The 15,429-nt window shown below is 43.7% G+C and overlaps 2 protein-coding genes across 6 annotated transcripts in view; one reads left to right on the top strand and one right to left on the bottom strand.

Annotated features, from left to right (window-relative positions):
* Positions 1 to 646: 646 nt before the first annotated feature.
* Positions 647 to 11,667, bottom strand: METTL6 (methyltransferase 6, methylcytidine). Of its 5 annotated transcripts, none has more exons than XM_050938522.1 (7): positions 11,571 to 11,667; positions 9,805 to 9,864; positions 9,322 to 9,702; positions 7,962 to 8,096; positions 6,014 to 6,184; positions 4,517 to 4,658; positions 647 to 1,301 (listed from the first exon to the last, which is right to left on the bottom strand). In XM_050938522.1, the coding sequence occupies exons 3-7, from the start codon at positions 9,616 to 9,618 to the stop codon at positions 1,153 to 1,155; spliced, it is 894 nt and encodes a 297-aa protein (XP_050794479.1). In that variant the 5' UTR covers positions 9,619 to 9,702; positions 9,805 to 9,864; positions 11,571 to 11,667; the 3' UTR covers positions 647 to 1,152. The 5 variants fall into 5 exon arrangements, with proteins under 5 accessions (XP_050794479.1, XP_050794480.1, XP_050794478.1 ...); XM_050938523.1 differs by lacking the exon at positions 11,571 to 11,667 and adding an exon at positions 10,738 to 11,022; XM_050938521.1 differs by lacking the exon at positions 11,571 to 11,667 and adding an exon at positions 10,742 to 11,022.
* EAF1 (ELL associated factor 1) overlaps positions 11,622 to 15,429 on the top strand; it is a 28,131-nt gene continuing 24,323 nt past the window's right edge. The window contains exon 1 of the mRNA XM_050938527.1: positions 11,622 to 11,796. Coding sequence (XP_050794484.1) covers positions 11,694 to 11,796 — 103 coding nt within the window. The 5' untranslated portion in view covers positions 11,622 to 11,693. The remainder of the gene's footprint in view (positions 11,797 to 15,429) is intronic.

Below are 15,429 nucleotides of genomic sequence, written 5' to 3'. Positions count from 1 at the left end.
TCTTTTAAGCAATTAACCCTGTGTTGTATCATCTTAATACAGAGAGCACATTTGTATGTATTTTTCTTTCTTTTTATATAAAGCTTTCTTTTAAGACCTGTTGAAGTTTTCTTTACTTCAGGGAAATTGAGTCTGTACTCACCAGGGAATTGGTGGGAGGAAGAAATCGGGGAGATCTGTGTGTTGGATTGCTAGCCTAATTTTGCATTCCCTCTGGGGAAATAGGAAAGTACTTTTTGTTTCCAGGATTGGGAACAGAGAGGGGGAGTCTCTGTGTAGTTTCACAGAGCTTGTGTCTGTGTATCTCTCCAGGAGCACCTGGAGGGGGGAAGGGGAAAAGGATTATTTCCCTTTGTTGTGAGACTCAAGGGATTTGGGTCTTGGGGTCCCCAGGGAAGGTTTTTCAGGGGGACCAGAGTGCCCCAAAACACTCTAATTTTTTGGGTGGTGGCAGCAGGTACCAGGTCCAAGCTGGTAACTAAGCTTGGAGGTTTTCATACTAACCCCCATATTTTGGACGCTAAGGTCCAAATCTGGGACTAAGGTTATGATAGGTGCAGACGCTCTATATGCACTGAAAAGAAAAGAAACTCCTATAACTTTTAATAGGCCTTATTATAAAAATGAATATCAGACAAAAAGTGTCCATTAGCAGAAATATAAAATAGTTTTAATATGAAAGAGATGGGACACAACACTAATCCATTCTTGCAACTAGTGGAAGCAGTGATTTAGAATTAACAGTTAGCCTGTTTATGCTCAACAACATACTTTCCTTAATGAAAATTACAATCCTATACCAAATCCTTGGAGAATTATTTAAAAACAAATTGTCTTATTTAAACCATTTTTATATTAAAATCACACAAGAGCCTCTAATAATGGTGCACAGAATTTACTTTAAAAAGGGGAAATTTAGTCACTCAAAGAGGTTGCTTGTATATATGTACCTTTATCCTATCTTAAAATTGTATTCTAATAATCACTCTTGTCTTCTTTACCCAAGGATCAAAAAGGGTTCTGGAAAACATGATTCTGTCATTGTGGTTTAGCAGACTCCAGGATAGTACAGCCAAGGAAAAACTTGATACTAGATTTCCCCCCCTCACCGACCCATTTAAACAAGCATTTCTGTGGCTCATTAGCAAATACTCATGCTTCACTTAGAGGCTTTCGAAATTTGCTCTGAAGAAAAACCCTTGGAACACGCAGGCCTTCTTTCCTATTCACAGTTTCTCGTAGCACATACTCATTGACCACTTGTTCATATCCTACAGCCATAAAGAGATGAGACAAGAATTCTACAAGGGAAAAAGATGGTGTTATTAAAAGTTAGTTTAAATTGTTTTTAAGTACTAATGTGCATTTATACAAGCATTTGTTTTTAACTACTTAATTACATCCACTTTCATGAAAATCATGAATGTTTCAAACTTGCAAGCTGCTCTGTGCAGACAGACACCGACACTTGCACTGAGCTTCACTGAAGTCAATGAGGCTCTGCTTTCATGCAGAGCAGCTCACAGGACTAGGGCTTAAAAAAGGTAACACAATCCTGTTTCCCGAATTGTGTACATTTATCATTTTAAATTGAAAGTTTTCCATTTCCTCTTGTGAATGACTCTAAAATTATTTTCACATTGTCTAGTGGGCCAGCACAAAGCCAATGCACCATCTTAAGTCCCTCTTCAACCTCATTTTGAAGATTTCCGTGGTGGATTGGCCTCAGGCTTGCTCTCTACGGAGGGGCAAATAGGCCAAGTTCCCACACTGTAGTTAAACAGAAACACATAGAAGAAACCTTAGTGAAGTACTTTCCCTAGAGGAGCGAGTGAGGCTTAGCAGACAGGACACTGGACTGGAACTCAGAAGACCTGGCTCTGCTGCTGACCTGCTGTGTCATCTTGGGCGAGTCATTTCTCCTCTGTTTACCCTCTCTCACACTTTTCTTTATCTGTTCTATCTAATTAGATTGTAAACTCTCCATAGCAGAAACTGTTGCTCACTGTTTGTACAGTGCAAGAAATACAGGCTACTGAAATATAAATAATAGATACTGCAACCATCGGACAACTTCACTGTAATGAAATCAGGCTATGAGCAAGATCTACATACTCACTCCTCTACTAATTAAAAATAATTTGGGGGAGTGACAAAATCAGTTCTCTGAGAAGGGGAGAGAGACTGATAGTCCTGTTTGAGCCAGGCATATATCCCTTTCTAAAAAAGAACAAACACTGTCTGTATTTGCTCCTCCTTTCACTTCTCTCTTTCATCTGTTTTATTTCTCTCAGCTGAAAATAAGGAGAGCTAGCACCTCCTGACTGGCAGCTCTTCCATGAACCGCCACCAAGTGGTCACAAAGCACATTTTGCTGCACTAGACAATATGTTTTGCCTATCAAACTCTTGGAAAAACAAACTTGTTAGATCACAATTAAACTCAACAGGCCATTTTAGAAAGAACTGACACTGGTGAATGATATTTTACAGTTATTTGCTACTGTAGCACAATATACAGGTTGTTTTCATATCACCACAAGAAAATGAGACAGCAGGGAATAGCAGAATCTTCAAAATTCAAGGGAAAAAAACTCACTAAGAATTTCCCATCCAAACACTCAACTGTGATATCTCATTCTCCAAATGCCTAGCAAGGGAGTGGATTCAAATGTCCATTTCTAGGCTGTCTCCCCCAGTCCCTCCCTCCAACAGCAGAGCTCAGTGTGGTACAATTACCAATATAAGTGGAACTACACAAGCTACACTTCTACCTTGATATAACGCGATCCGATATAACACGAATTTGGATATAACGCGGTAAAGCAGTGCTCCGGCGGGGTGGGGCTGCGCACTCCGGCGGATCAAAGCAAGTTCAATATAATGCAGTTTCACCTATAACGCGGTAAGATTTTTTGGCTCCCTAGGACAGCGTTATATAGGGGTACAGGTGTATTTGATGAACAAAAATTACCCTAGGAATTCTTAGGTGAAGTTGCATAGCTGCTTGCATTATTTATCTTAAATTTAATCAATATCCTTTAAAGAACAGAAACATCTCAAAAATGATCAATGGAATTAGTTTTATTTTTAAATATGAGCAGCAACTAGGTAATCGACTATGTCATAAAATATCAAAATTATTTACTTGGCTCCAAATTGGTCTCCAAGAGACTTTCAATGCTTGATTTTGCTTTAAAGAAGAAAAAAGTCTTTTTTCTTTCACATAGCTCCATAATTAATACAGGGAAGTGTTTGTTCTCTAGTGTTCAGTGAGTGAAACTGGGAGTCAAGAGACCAGAGTTACAATCCCAGTTTTGTACAAGACTTAATTTCTTCATGCTTCAGTTTTCCTATCCATAAAGTTGGGACAATTATCTTCTTTTGTAAAGCATTTTGAGATCCCTCAATGAAAGAGTCTTGTGGCACCTTATAGACTAACAGACGTACTGGAGTCTGACGAAGTGAATATTCACCCACGAAAGCTTATGCTCCAGTACATCTGTTAGTCTATAAAGGTCCCACAGGATTTTTTACAGATCCAGACTAACACGGCTACCCCTCTGAAACGTGACTCAGTGAAAGACTACATACAGTGGAACCTCAGAATTACGAACACCAGAATTATGAGCTGACCAGTCAACCACACACCTCATTTGGAACTGTAAGTATACAATCAGGCAGCAGCAGAGACCAAAAAGAGAAAATACAATACAGTACTGTGTTAAACATAAACCACAAAAAAAAAAGGGGGAGGAGCAGTATTTTTCTTCTGCTTAATAAAGTTTCAAAGCTGTATTAAGTCAATGTTCAGCTGCAAACTTTTGAAAGAACTGTAACGTTCTGTTCAGAGTTATGAACAACCTCCACTCCCAAGGTGTTCGTAACTCTGAGGTGCTACTGTAAGTATTGTTCATGTCCTAAGATAATGATAATGAAATGCTTTTTAAGAGTTATCTTTACTAAAACGTAGAGCTGGTTGAACTTGGAAATAATCTATCAGAAGAGACAGCAGTCACAACTAGTCAAATTATTAGCACAGTGTTACCTCAATAAAAGCTTTCTTTCATTCCAGTCATACTTCTGCTTCAAAGCCCACTGACTTCAATGGGTTTTGAAGCAGGCTTCATATATGTAAGAACATTGCAAAAAGACTATTATGGGATAATTGCACCCCGTAGTTGCTTAGTGTTGTATGAGACCAGATCTTTCCCTAAGCATTTTTCTCTTTCTTTCAGAGTATTGATCTGAATGAAGTCACTGCAGCTAACAAGTTCTAAACCTATGCTGCCATGGCCTATCCTAATGCTACATATAGGTAGTTCAGTCAACAGATCAAATTGCTCCTTCAGTCCTGCCACTTTTATAAAATAACCATATATAGCTGGAAAACAAACAACACTGAAGGTTTCATAGTTCATATAGGTATCAACCAACCCTTAAAGGCATAGCAACAATTCACTGAAGCAACTTTAAACAACAAACTTGCAGAGAAAAAAGTTTCTATTATATCTTACCATCAGTAAAGAAATATGATCTTGTCCCATCTTGTCTAACATAAAAGTTTTCTCCAAGTTTGCTGCCAGATTTAAACCTAAGCATTGCATGATCATAGAGCCCATAGTCTCTAAATAAGACACATTTGCCTGGTTTTAATACCTATCAGATAAAATACAGATATATCAGTAAAGTGGACATAACAAAATTTGTAAATTTCTGCAGAAGCGAACAATGGATTAAATGAGCTAACCCATCTTCACTAAGAAAATAGTAATTAGCCTCTGTCCTATTTGAGTTAAAAAATAAATCTCTATTTTAGAAAACAAACTCTGAAGTATATCAAAACCTAACCTTTATTATTCAGACTATAGCTGATGTGATACAACAGATATCCTATAATATAAAAATCCAAATACAGTACAAACTGCAAATTAAAAAAATGTTTGTTGGAAACAGAATGAGAAATCAAAATGTGAACCTTTCTTCCCAATTAGTAGCCAATATTTTTGGACAACTGTTATCTCAAAATAGTTGTGCATTTATCAGTTCTTCATTTTAGGGCCTGCTCCTACAGGATGCTGAGTACCCTCAATCAGAGTTGAAAAATCTCAGCACTTCACAGGAGGAGATGCTAATGCTCCTATACTTCCTGTTTGAAGCCCAAGACAGTCCCAGTCCCACACAGACTTCTGTACATGCTTAACTCTGTATACTGTGTGTAGTCCCACTGATTTCAATGGGACTACTCACTGTGTGTAAAGTTAAGCATATATGTTAGTGTTATCAGGATCAGGGCCTGAATCATTATTAACATAACACAGTACCATAGAACCTTTAAATCCAGATAAAGGAAAAATAATGGTACTTAGTTCCCAACAAAATGCACTGTTGTGACGGTTGCTTTTATGTTAGTGTGTTAAGATGCTTGGTACAGATAAAAATGGTAACCAAAAAAACAGAAAATAATGCTGGTGAACCTAGAGAAAGCAACGTTCATTTCTGATCTGACTTTCAGCCAATTAATCAGCTGATTTCCTTTTTATAAAAACGAGTCAGTAGTGGATTTTCTTAACAGTATTCCTTACAAAGGCAAAAAGTGATGCTGTAAAAATGGCATCATGTGGTTCCATGTGCTGCATCTCAAGGACCATACAGCAAGTCTGCTTAAGTTACTTGCAAAATAGATTTTTCTTCTAACAGCCAGTCCTACAGCAATTTAGATGTCATATTATCAACATGAACATTTTTTTAACGTTAATTTAGTTATGTTGATGATACACAAGCCAGAGGAGAATCCAGTTCACTTACTCAGAACTAACACAAGAAAAATGTAGTCAAAACTTATTTTAGTCCCGATAGTAAGCAAAAGCAAATGTGACTGAATTCATCCAGGGAGTAAAGTACTAAGGAGGTGCCATTTCACACAGTTTCTTTTCAGAGTGGAATAGTATTCTTGAGTCAAAAAAGACTTTAAAAAAAACCCCAAAACTATTAGGTCATACTTACACATTTACCTTATAAATATTTTGCAAAGCAACGTGCATCTTGTCAGGGTGAATGGCAGAAAGCACAAATATTAATGTGGCAACATCCACAGAATCTGCTGGTATATTTTCCAGAAGGTCATCTTTGGTCAGATCACATTGGAATACTTTACATCTCTCAATATTATATAAAGCGTTCTTCTATGGAGTGAAAAGTGCTTTAGTTGAAAAGTAACAGCATTCACTATAAAATTATAAAAGACAAAATTGTATTTTGTGATTTTTTTAAACAGGGAGAGCAACAAACGGAAACAGAACTACAAAGAGCATTCACTCCAAGCTTTCTGTTTACACTAGGAAATTATGTTGGTATAACTTCCTCGCTCACGAATGTGGCACATCCACACCCCTGAGTGATGGGAGTTATATCAGCCTAACCCCTGGTTTAGACAGTGCTATGCTGACAGGAAGGCTTCTCCCATCAACATATCTACCAATTCTCAGAGAGATGGAGTACCTATGCTGATGGGAGAAGCTCTCTTGTTGCTATAGGTAGCATCTTCACTAAGCTCTACAGTGGAGCAGCTGCACTGGTGCAGCTGTGCCACTGGAGTGCTGTGTCACTATTCCTGGGGGAACTCTGTGCCAAAAAATTAAAAATTCTGCCCACACTTTAAAATTCTGAAAATTCTGCATATTTTGTCAAAATAACACAATATAATTACACCAGTGGCCCCAGGGCTGGTGGTAGGATCCAGGGACCAGGTTCACTATAGCCAAAAGTTTGTTGGGCATTCTAGAGAGGGTGTACTGTACTGTAGAAAAATGAATTGAGTATAAACATGCTATCTGTTTATAATAGGTCTTCAAATATGCTTGAAAAGAGCCTCTAAGTTTTTGTTTTCAAGATCACTCTGGTTGTTCCTCTTCCCTCCTCACAAAGATGTCACAGCTGAGTTTATGTCTCAAATCAAATTTTGGTTGTACTGTGTAATTTACCAGGACATGGATATGGGGGGGGGGCACTTAATTGCTGAATCATAGAATATCAGGGTTGGAAGGGACCTCAGGAGGTCATCTAGTCCAACCCCCTGCTCAAAGCAGGACCAATCTCCAGACAGATTGTTGTAGTAAAGGTGGAAAAAACATTGTGAAAATTAGTTAGCAGTTGCACAACACTACGTATACGAGAAGTATTAATAGCATTGAGAGTCTCTAATGCAAGTGGTCATAAGTTGCATAAAAGCCTCACAGTTCTCAAGAATACACTCATTTTAAAGAGAAAATTTATACACCACGACATATGACTATCTGCAGGATAGTGTCTGGGTTTAGAAGTGGCAATAACTTGTCATCCCTTTGAACAAAAAAGTTAATATTGCCACTTATAAAAGTAGTGAAAGCAAAGAACTAGCACAAGACATGTATAGGAAACCTAAGGTCGAGGCGTGAAGAATAGGCAGATACTTCAATGGTACTGAAGAGTCTCTCATAGTTCACAGATTCACGCACACACTACAGCACTCATCACTGGTAAACAAACATAAGTAGGAGTTAAGTGACGCAACGCGTGTGGAATTTGGTCCTAAAGGGTAGTAGATTCACAGAAACAGGGCGCAGATGGATCTCCACATATACACTACTTACCAGGAAGCAGTCACAGTTCACTTCAGATTTGGGGTCCTTTAACATCACTCAGTCTGTTATTCTTATTGGCCAAACTTTACTTTTAGGAAATATCCAAGTACAACATTCACACTTATACTACAGTAATACGATTTAATACTAGAAAATCAGGTCCTCGATGATGATTCAATTTCTTGTAAATTAAGCTCCAGTACTGTATATCAGTTTCTCTCCTCTTCCATATAGGACAGTTTACCATACTTATAGGAGAAAACAAAGCTAGATAATCTGTAATCTGATTAACACAAATTTCTCAAGAAGCACTAAAAATACAGATAAATATCACACCAACCTTCACATACTCAACAGCTCTTGGAGAGAAATCACAGGCATAAGCAAAGATATTCAAGTCCTCTTCTAAAAGTGGAAACAAGCAATTTCCAACCCCACAGCCTGCTTCAAGAACGGTCAGTTTCTGATCTTCAAACTATATGGGAGAAAAAGGCCAAGCATACAGCACATCACTTGTGTTGATCCTCATAGTACAAAGATACTGTTTTTCATATTTTAAATGCAGGATCAGTTTAAAATCTGAAGTATCCTTCCACTGGCAATTTGACATTGTGAAGTGTAGGCTTTAATTTATATTACTTTAAGTTTCTCTTTAGAAACTACTAAAATCTCATTAGTGATCTACTCATTTGAGCAACGATCAAATTATGCTATCCTTCTTGCCTGGGCCCTTTTATTAATTAGGGTGAATAAAAAATACATTTTAATGTGTTTCTAAAATGTATATTTTAATGTATTAACTACTCTAGATAGATGACTTTATAACAGGGTGCTCAAAATTTTTGCAACTTGTGTCTGCAAATTGGAAGACAGAGAGGAACTTAGATCTAATTTAGGACACAGAGCAAATATTCTAAAGCAGTGGTCCCCAAACTGTGGGACATGCCCCCATACAAGGTGCAGAGAAACATGCAGCAAGGCCCGGCCAGCCCCATGGGAATTGGGGAGGGAGCGCCACGCAGGCCTGCTCAGCCCCCAGCTCCTCTCCGACCCGGCCCCAGCCCCACTCCTAGGTCTGCCTGCAACCATGGCCCCATCCCAGACACAGACACACCCCTGGCCCAGGCTCCACTCCCATCCCAGGCCCATCTCTGTTTGATTCCCTCTCCAACCCCAGGCCAGCTCTGCCTCTAACCGCAGATCTGTCCCCTTCCCAGTTCTGGCCCCAAGTTTGCCTTCAGCCCAAGCTCCTCTGCTGAACCAAATGTGCAGTAATGAGAGCGGGGGGTGGGTGGGAGGGGGTCATGGACAAATGCCATTGCTGGTAAGGGGGAGGTGCGACAGGAAAAGTTTGGGCACCACTGTTCTAGAGAGTGGGTCTGAATGTAAAATATAGGTCAATTATAAACTATTATTCAAAGATTTCATAAGAGATTCCAACTTTTGAAACTTTCAGATGGGTCCTGATGGAGCCTACTCATGGAGATATTGAGGAAAGAATAGGATGAAAAGTCCAATAAAAAAAAATTGAATTTTTTTTTAAGCTTAGAAGTCATGGAAGCTATGAACTACACAACACTGCGCATTTGACAGATAACAGTGATCTGTCACTGACATCTTATTTGGTGGATTATCAAGTCATTTGAAAATAATTAGCAATATTTGCCCCTTTACTTGTAGAACTAGTGTATATGGCTCACCTCTCGGCATGCTTTTAAATCTTCAAACTCTCTAGTTGTCCAATGCCTGTCTTTAAAGAAGTTTGTGCTGTTTCTTTTGTAAAATAGATCCCAGTTCTTCTGTGCATCTTTTTCCAGTTTCAGTTTTTTGAAGTCAGACACCAAGGCTTGATCTCTTGCCAGTTTTTCAGCTTCTTCAGGGCTAAGGGTCCTTTTACTGTGCCCTTTCTTTTGGAAAGCATCATCTTCACAAATTAGGGCTACTGAATTCAAGTAATTATCAGATGTGTTTTCTTGGAACATCCTGGATTCATCCATACGAATACAGACAAAGCAGATCTAAAACGTTTTTTCCTCAGGTGTATATTTCCATCTTTGATTTCAGACAAAACAATCAAGACCCTAGAAACATAAGAAATAATGAGAAAAGGATTATAGTTTGCACTTTTTAGGGACTTTTTGTAACTTGCTGTAAGTGCCAGGCTGAGAAAGCACCAAACCTACTTTTCTGAAACCTCCATGAAAGTCCTCCAGTAAAACAAGGCAAGATCAGACTTGACTTTCCTAAGATTAAAAACAAAAATAATCAACAAGACACATTTCTGTTCCTCTTATAGATCATACAGAAGCCACAAAAACTGACTACCACCTTGTCCCCACACTATGGGCCTGATTCTGCAACCTGATCCACTTGAAAGGAACCCTACACCCATTCATGTCCCCAATGATTCTAGTGGGATTCTATGATGGTGTAAGCACAGATTGGACTAGAGCCTTTGTGTTCTTTTACAAAAAAATAAAAGTGAGCTACTGACCTCTGAAATTCAAAAACATAAGACAAAGGGAAAAGACAGCATTCCCATTTTTATGTAAAAGCCAACAGTACCTCAACAAAGCAAAAATGTTATATTTTATTTATTTAGTGATGTCATGACATTATACATTCACAAACACAAAGTTTAAAGATGCATATGGAATCGAGTTAAAACAAGGTCAAAATTATTTGGTCAGTTATACAGGATGTCAGACTATTTGATCCCTTCTGGTCTTAAAAATCTATGACAAAGTTATACTAACAAGACTCCCAAACCCTGCAAGAACAAAAACCTCACAACTCAGCCTACAGATTATAAAAAAGTCTGAGTAAACTAACAGGCTTTACAATGTGCTCTGTCAGACAATAAAGAGAAGCAGATACATTTTTTAACAAGATAGACCAAAAACATCCCAAATTGATCATTTTCATTGGTCATGTTTACACAAGGAAAATATTAACTAATGGTGCTATACATGATTTTGCACTTAGTCTGAACATGGGCAATCACATGTAAAGACATGTCACCTGGTCTTAAAGTTATTTTGTTTTTAAACCCAATTTATCACCATCTCTGCTAGATACTAAGTTAAGTTTATCATCACATTAGTTAACATGTTTACAAACGTGATGCCTTTTCTTGGTGTAGTCGTGACCAGTGTTAAAGAGAACTTATGGGCCACACAGCTCTTCAGTGTCCACCGGGAACTTGATCCTGCAAGCACAGGGCTGCGCTGTCAGACTCCCAGCCTGTCCCCCCACCCCAGACAGCGCCTCCCTGTGTCAGTCCCATCCTGCTCTCCCTCCCACACTCCCCATGTCAGACACCGCGTCCTGCTTTCCAACACCTCCTTCCTTCCCCCCAGGCACCCCCGTCCTGCCCCGAGACACCCCCAGTCTGCTCCCCGTGTCAGGCACCCCCTCCCCTCCCGACCCCCCTCCGCTCCCCATGTCAGACACCCCCTCCCCTCCCGACCCCCCTCCGCTCCCCGTGTCAGACACCCCCTCCCCCGACACCCCCCCACCGACCCTCCTCCGCTCCCCGTGTCAGACACCCCCTCTCCCCTCCCCCGCCGACCCCCCTCCGCTCCCCGTGTCAGACACCCCCTCTCCCCTCCCCCGCCGACCCCCCTCCGCTCCCCGTGTCAGACACCCCCTCTCCCCTCCCCCGCCGACCCTCCTCCGCTCCCCATGTCAGACACCCCCTCCCCTCCCGACCCCCCTCCGCTCTCCGTGTCAGATACCCCCTCCCCCACAGAACCCCCTCCGCTCCCCGTGTCAGACACCCCCTCCCCCACAGAACCCCCTCCGCTCCCCGTGTCAGATACCCCCTCCCCCGACACCCCCCCACCGACCCTCCTCCGCTCCCCGTGTAACACCCCTCCCCTCCCCCATAGACCCCGCTCCGCTCCCCGTGTCAGACCCCCCCCCATCCTGCGCCCTCCCCGGGGCCTACCCGCGCGGGACGCGCCCCGCAGCCGGACTCCTTTCCCGGTGACACGCTGCCCCGGAAGGGAGCGGGGCTGGGGATCCGCCGCTGCTGGGTGCTGCTGTGTCCGGGTCCGGCGCGGGCAGGGGCATGAACGGCTCGGCGAACCCGCTGCTGGACAAGGAGGAGCACGGGCTGCAGCTGGGGGAGAGCTTCGAGCGGCGGCCCAAGGCCTCCTTCCACACCATCCGCTGTGAGCCAGCCGCCCCGGCCCCCGCCCCCCACCGCCCTGCCCGGCATCCCGCCCCCCCCGGGACCCACCGCCCTCCCCGGTATCCCGCCCTCCCCGGGACCCATCGCCCTGCCCGGTATCCCGCCCCCCTCTGCCCTCCCCGGGACCCATCGCCCTGCCCGGTATCCCGCCCCCCCTGCCCTCCCCGGGACCCATCGCCCTGCCCGGTATCCCGCCCCCCTCTGCCCTCCCCGGCACCCATCGCCCTGCCCGGTATCCCGCCCCCCTCTGCCCTCCCCGGCACCCATCGCCCTGCCCGGTATCCCGCCCCCCCCCGCCCTCCCCGGCACCCATCGCCCTGCCCGGTATCCCGCCCCCCCCCCGCCCTCCCCGGGACCCATCGCCCTGCCCGGTATCCCGCCCCCCCCGGGACCCATCGCCCTGCCCGGTATCCCGCCCCCCCCCCGGGACCCATCGCCCTGCCCGGTATCCCGCCCCTCTGCTCTCCCCGGGACCCTGCCGCTCCTGGGGACCCCCCGGCTTAGCCCTTTACTCCTCTACCTTTACTTTAGCCCTTTACTTCTTCCCCCGGCCCACAGCCCCTGCACTGCACCCCTCCCCCCCAGAGCCTGAGACCCCCTGTGCTGCACCCCCTTCCGTGGAGAGAGCAGGAGTTTTCCAACCCTGTCCACTTTTCCAGGGACCCTCGTTACGCTCTGTGCGCTGGGATCCCCCATTCCCTTCCCCCTGTATCTTTCTCCTTTCCCTTGCCCGGCTTCCACCCTCTGCCTCTGAGCCCTAGCCCCTAACTCTCCATTTGCCCCTACCATCCCAGCTGCTGCACACACCCCTTACCAGCTGCCATCCCCTCTCTGCCCATTCCTCACCAGCTCCTCCTTCCTAGGCTCTTACCTGGTTATGTGGAGAGCAGCAACTTTCAGTTGCAAATTTAGATGGGAGGAGGGAAATTTAAAGTGAGGCTAGTTTGAAAGTAACTGTAAAAATTAGGGATCGGTGGGGGAGAGGGAAGTGAGTCTCTTGCTGAGTGTCATATCAATGAGCTTCAGATCAGACACTTTTACTTTCCAGGCTAGAATTTTTTTTATAACTGCTGGGCCTGAAAATTTAACCTGGGATCATTATACTGTTGGGTTTTTTTTTTCCCTTCCTACATACCACTGTAAGATTTTGTAGGCCAAAATTCTGCTCTCCTTTATAACCTGCAAAAAGTCATTTTCATCATGTGTTGTTTGTGAGGTTTTATGGTATCCTGGACAATCCATGGAAAATGCTTCCAGGAAAACTTAACTTTGGTAATTAAAATCATAAACTATTTTTCAGGGTCATAAAATCAGTATAACCATTACAAAACTAACTAAGGGTATACACGAACCAGTAAACTTCCCAAGAGAAACCCAAATGTTTGCATGGCGTATCTTCATCTACCACTGACCCTAGGAAAAAGGCCTAGTATTGAAATCCTTTGTCAGTCACCCCAGCTCATACCATTCCTATATGTATATGTAAGAGGAAGGTATGCCAGACTTGTAAATGAGGAGGCTCTAGTAAAGTGTCAGGCTCAAAAGAACAAAAAAAAAAAAAAGTATTTATGATACATACACACATAGCATTTAATAAGAAATGGGGGTGGGCCAAGAGCCCTGCTCCCTTTTGGCTGCTAAACTAGATTAGGAAACCCTCTGCAGCTTCCCCTTGCTTGACCCAGCAAGTCCACAGTGATACATTTGGGGAAACAATAGCTTGTAATTGTTAACTCACAAAGTTACTCGGACGTAAGTGAGGGCACAACTTGGCCCTGCAATTAGAACGATTAACTCTTTTGGTAATGCATGAGAAGAGGTTAAATCTAGTCGTACACTCACTTTCTCTGTCTGCTGTGTTATCTCTGTAGTACTAGCAGAGTAAAAATCAGTTATATTTATTTTTATCATTAAGCCCAGCCGGTATTACTCTTAGTGACGATGTTAAGAAGGTGCTATTTTTTGCAAACTTGCTTTTCATAGTAGAGCTTCATTTTAAATTTGCTCTAAGAAGTGGACGTTTTAACAACTAATACAATAATTAAGAGAAGTCTTGACAGTGAATATAACTGGATAGTTTTGTATGCTGCTTCTTAGCGTATGCGCAATGTGCCTCAGGTGGCATGTGGCCAGGATTAATCACCAAATTTGTTTTGCTGGTTGGATCATTAGCTTTCCCAGGCTGGGTATTGCCAGGGAGTGCAATGTGAAGGTTGATCCATGCCCCACTTTTTTGTATGCTTAGACACTGTAATTGAGTGTCCTCTTATGAAAATGGCATTATCCCTCATACTCATATCTGGTTCATGTTCTGATTTTACTTTTACAGTTTTGTCTAAATCATGTCTGAACTTCATACATTCTGATCATCTGTTTTTGTCTCCTTTATGGCTCAGTAGTGCGGTAGGATAATTAATAGAAAATATGTAAATGTATTAAGAAAAGTTACTGGAGATATTACTTTACACTTGCTCAGAGACGCAAAGTACATTTTATTCAAAGTAACCCCCTATAAACCAGGACTATCTTTGGGCTTTAAATTGCCTTAGGCATATTCTGAGTGTGTCATGCTCCCACCCTCCATCTGGAATGGCTTTGTCAGGGGACCCCTCTCCCATATAGGTAGGGACAATAGCATGCAGGCCTTTTCTCTGCTCCCCTCTCCCACCTGGAGACATAGAGGTAGAAGCTTTGGGGCCCTGACCAGAGCTTACCACAGCAAGGGTGTATCTGCATGGGTAGCTGAGCTGGGCTCACTGTATTCTTCTGTTTCTGTGAGACAGAGAGTTCTGAGGTCATGATGGCAGGTCTCCCCACAAACCGCTCAGTCTTACAGTTAACAATCTGTTGAGATATGTGGAGCAGTTCACCACTTAGAGTCATAGAGTTTAAGGCCAGAAGGGATCACTAAGTCATCTAGGCCATGTCTACATCTAAAATTTTGCAGCGCTGGTTGTTACAGCTGTATTAGTACAGCTGTATAGGGCCAGCGCTGCAGAGTGGCCACACTTACAGCAACCAGCGCTGCAAGTGGTGTTAGATGTGGCCACACTGCAGCGCTGTTGGGCGGCTTCAAGGGGTTTTGGGGAAGGCGAGAGCAAACCGGGGAAGGAGACCAGCTTCGCCGCGGTTTGCTCTCGCGTTCCGCGAACCACCCTGCAAACCGCAGGGAAGGAGACCTGCTTGCACGGGGGTTCGGCGAACGCGAGAGCAAACCGGGGAAGGAGACCAGCTTCGCCGCAGTTTGCTCTCGCGTTCCGCGAACCACCCTGCAAACCGCAGGGAAGGAGACCTGCTTGCTCGGGGGTTCGGCGAACGCGAGAGCAAACCGGGGAAGGAGACCAGCTTCGCCGCGGTTTGCTCTCGCGTTCCGCGAACCACCCTGCAAACCGCAGGGAAGGAGACCTGCTTGCTCGGGGGTTCGGCGAACGCGAGAGCAAACCGGGGAAGGAGACCAGCTTCGCCGCGGTTTGCTCTCGCGTTCCACGAACCACCCTGCAAACCGCAGGGAAGGAGACCTGCTTGCTCGGGGGTTCGGCGAACGCGAGAGCAAACCGGGGAAGGAGACCAGCTTCGCCGCGGTTTGCTCTCGCGTTCCCCGAACAAGCAGGTC

Source organism: Gopherus flavomarginatus, chromosome 2, assembly GCF_025201925.1.
Source record: "Gopherus flavomarginatus isolate rGopFla2 chromosome 2, rGopFla2.mat.asm, whole genome shotgun sequence".
In the NCBI taxonomy this organism is placed as follows: domain Eukaryota; kingdom Metazoa; phylum Chordata; order Testudines; family Testudinidae; genus Gopherus; species Gopherus flavomarginatus.
Note: the sequence above shows the minus strand (reverse complement) of the source record. Positions and strands in the feature narration are given on the sequence as shown.

Bases quoted from the DNA above. Each gene is read 5' to 3' on its own strand.
- METTL6 (XM_050938522.1), bottom strand. From the start codon at position 9,618: ATGGATGAATCCAGGATGTTCCAAGAAAACACATCTGATAATTACTTG. The intron at 8,097-9,321 runs GTGAGCCATATA...TCTCCCATATAG, and splicing joins ATTTAAAAGCATGCCGAGAG to TTTGAAGATCAGAAACTGAC. The intron at 6,185-7,961 runs GTTGGTGTGATA...TTCACTCCATAG, and splicing joins GAGCTGTTGAGTATGTGAAG to AAGAACGCTTTATATAATAT.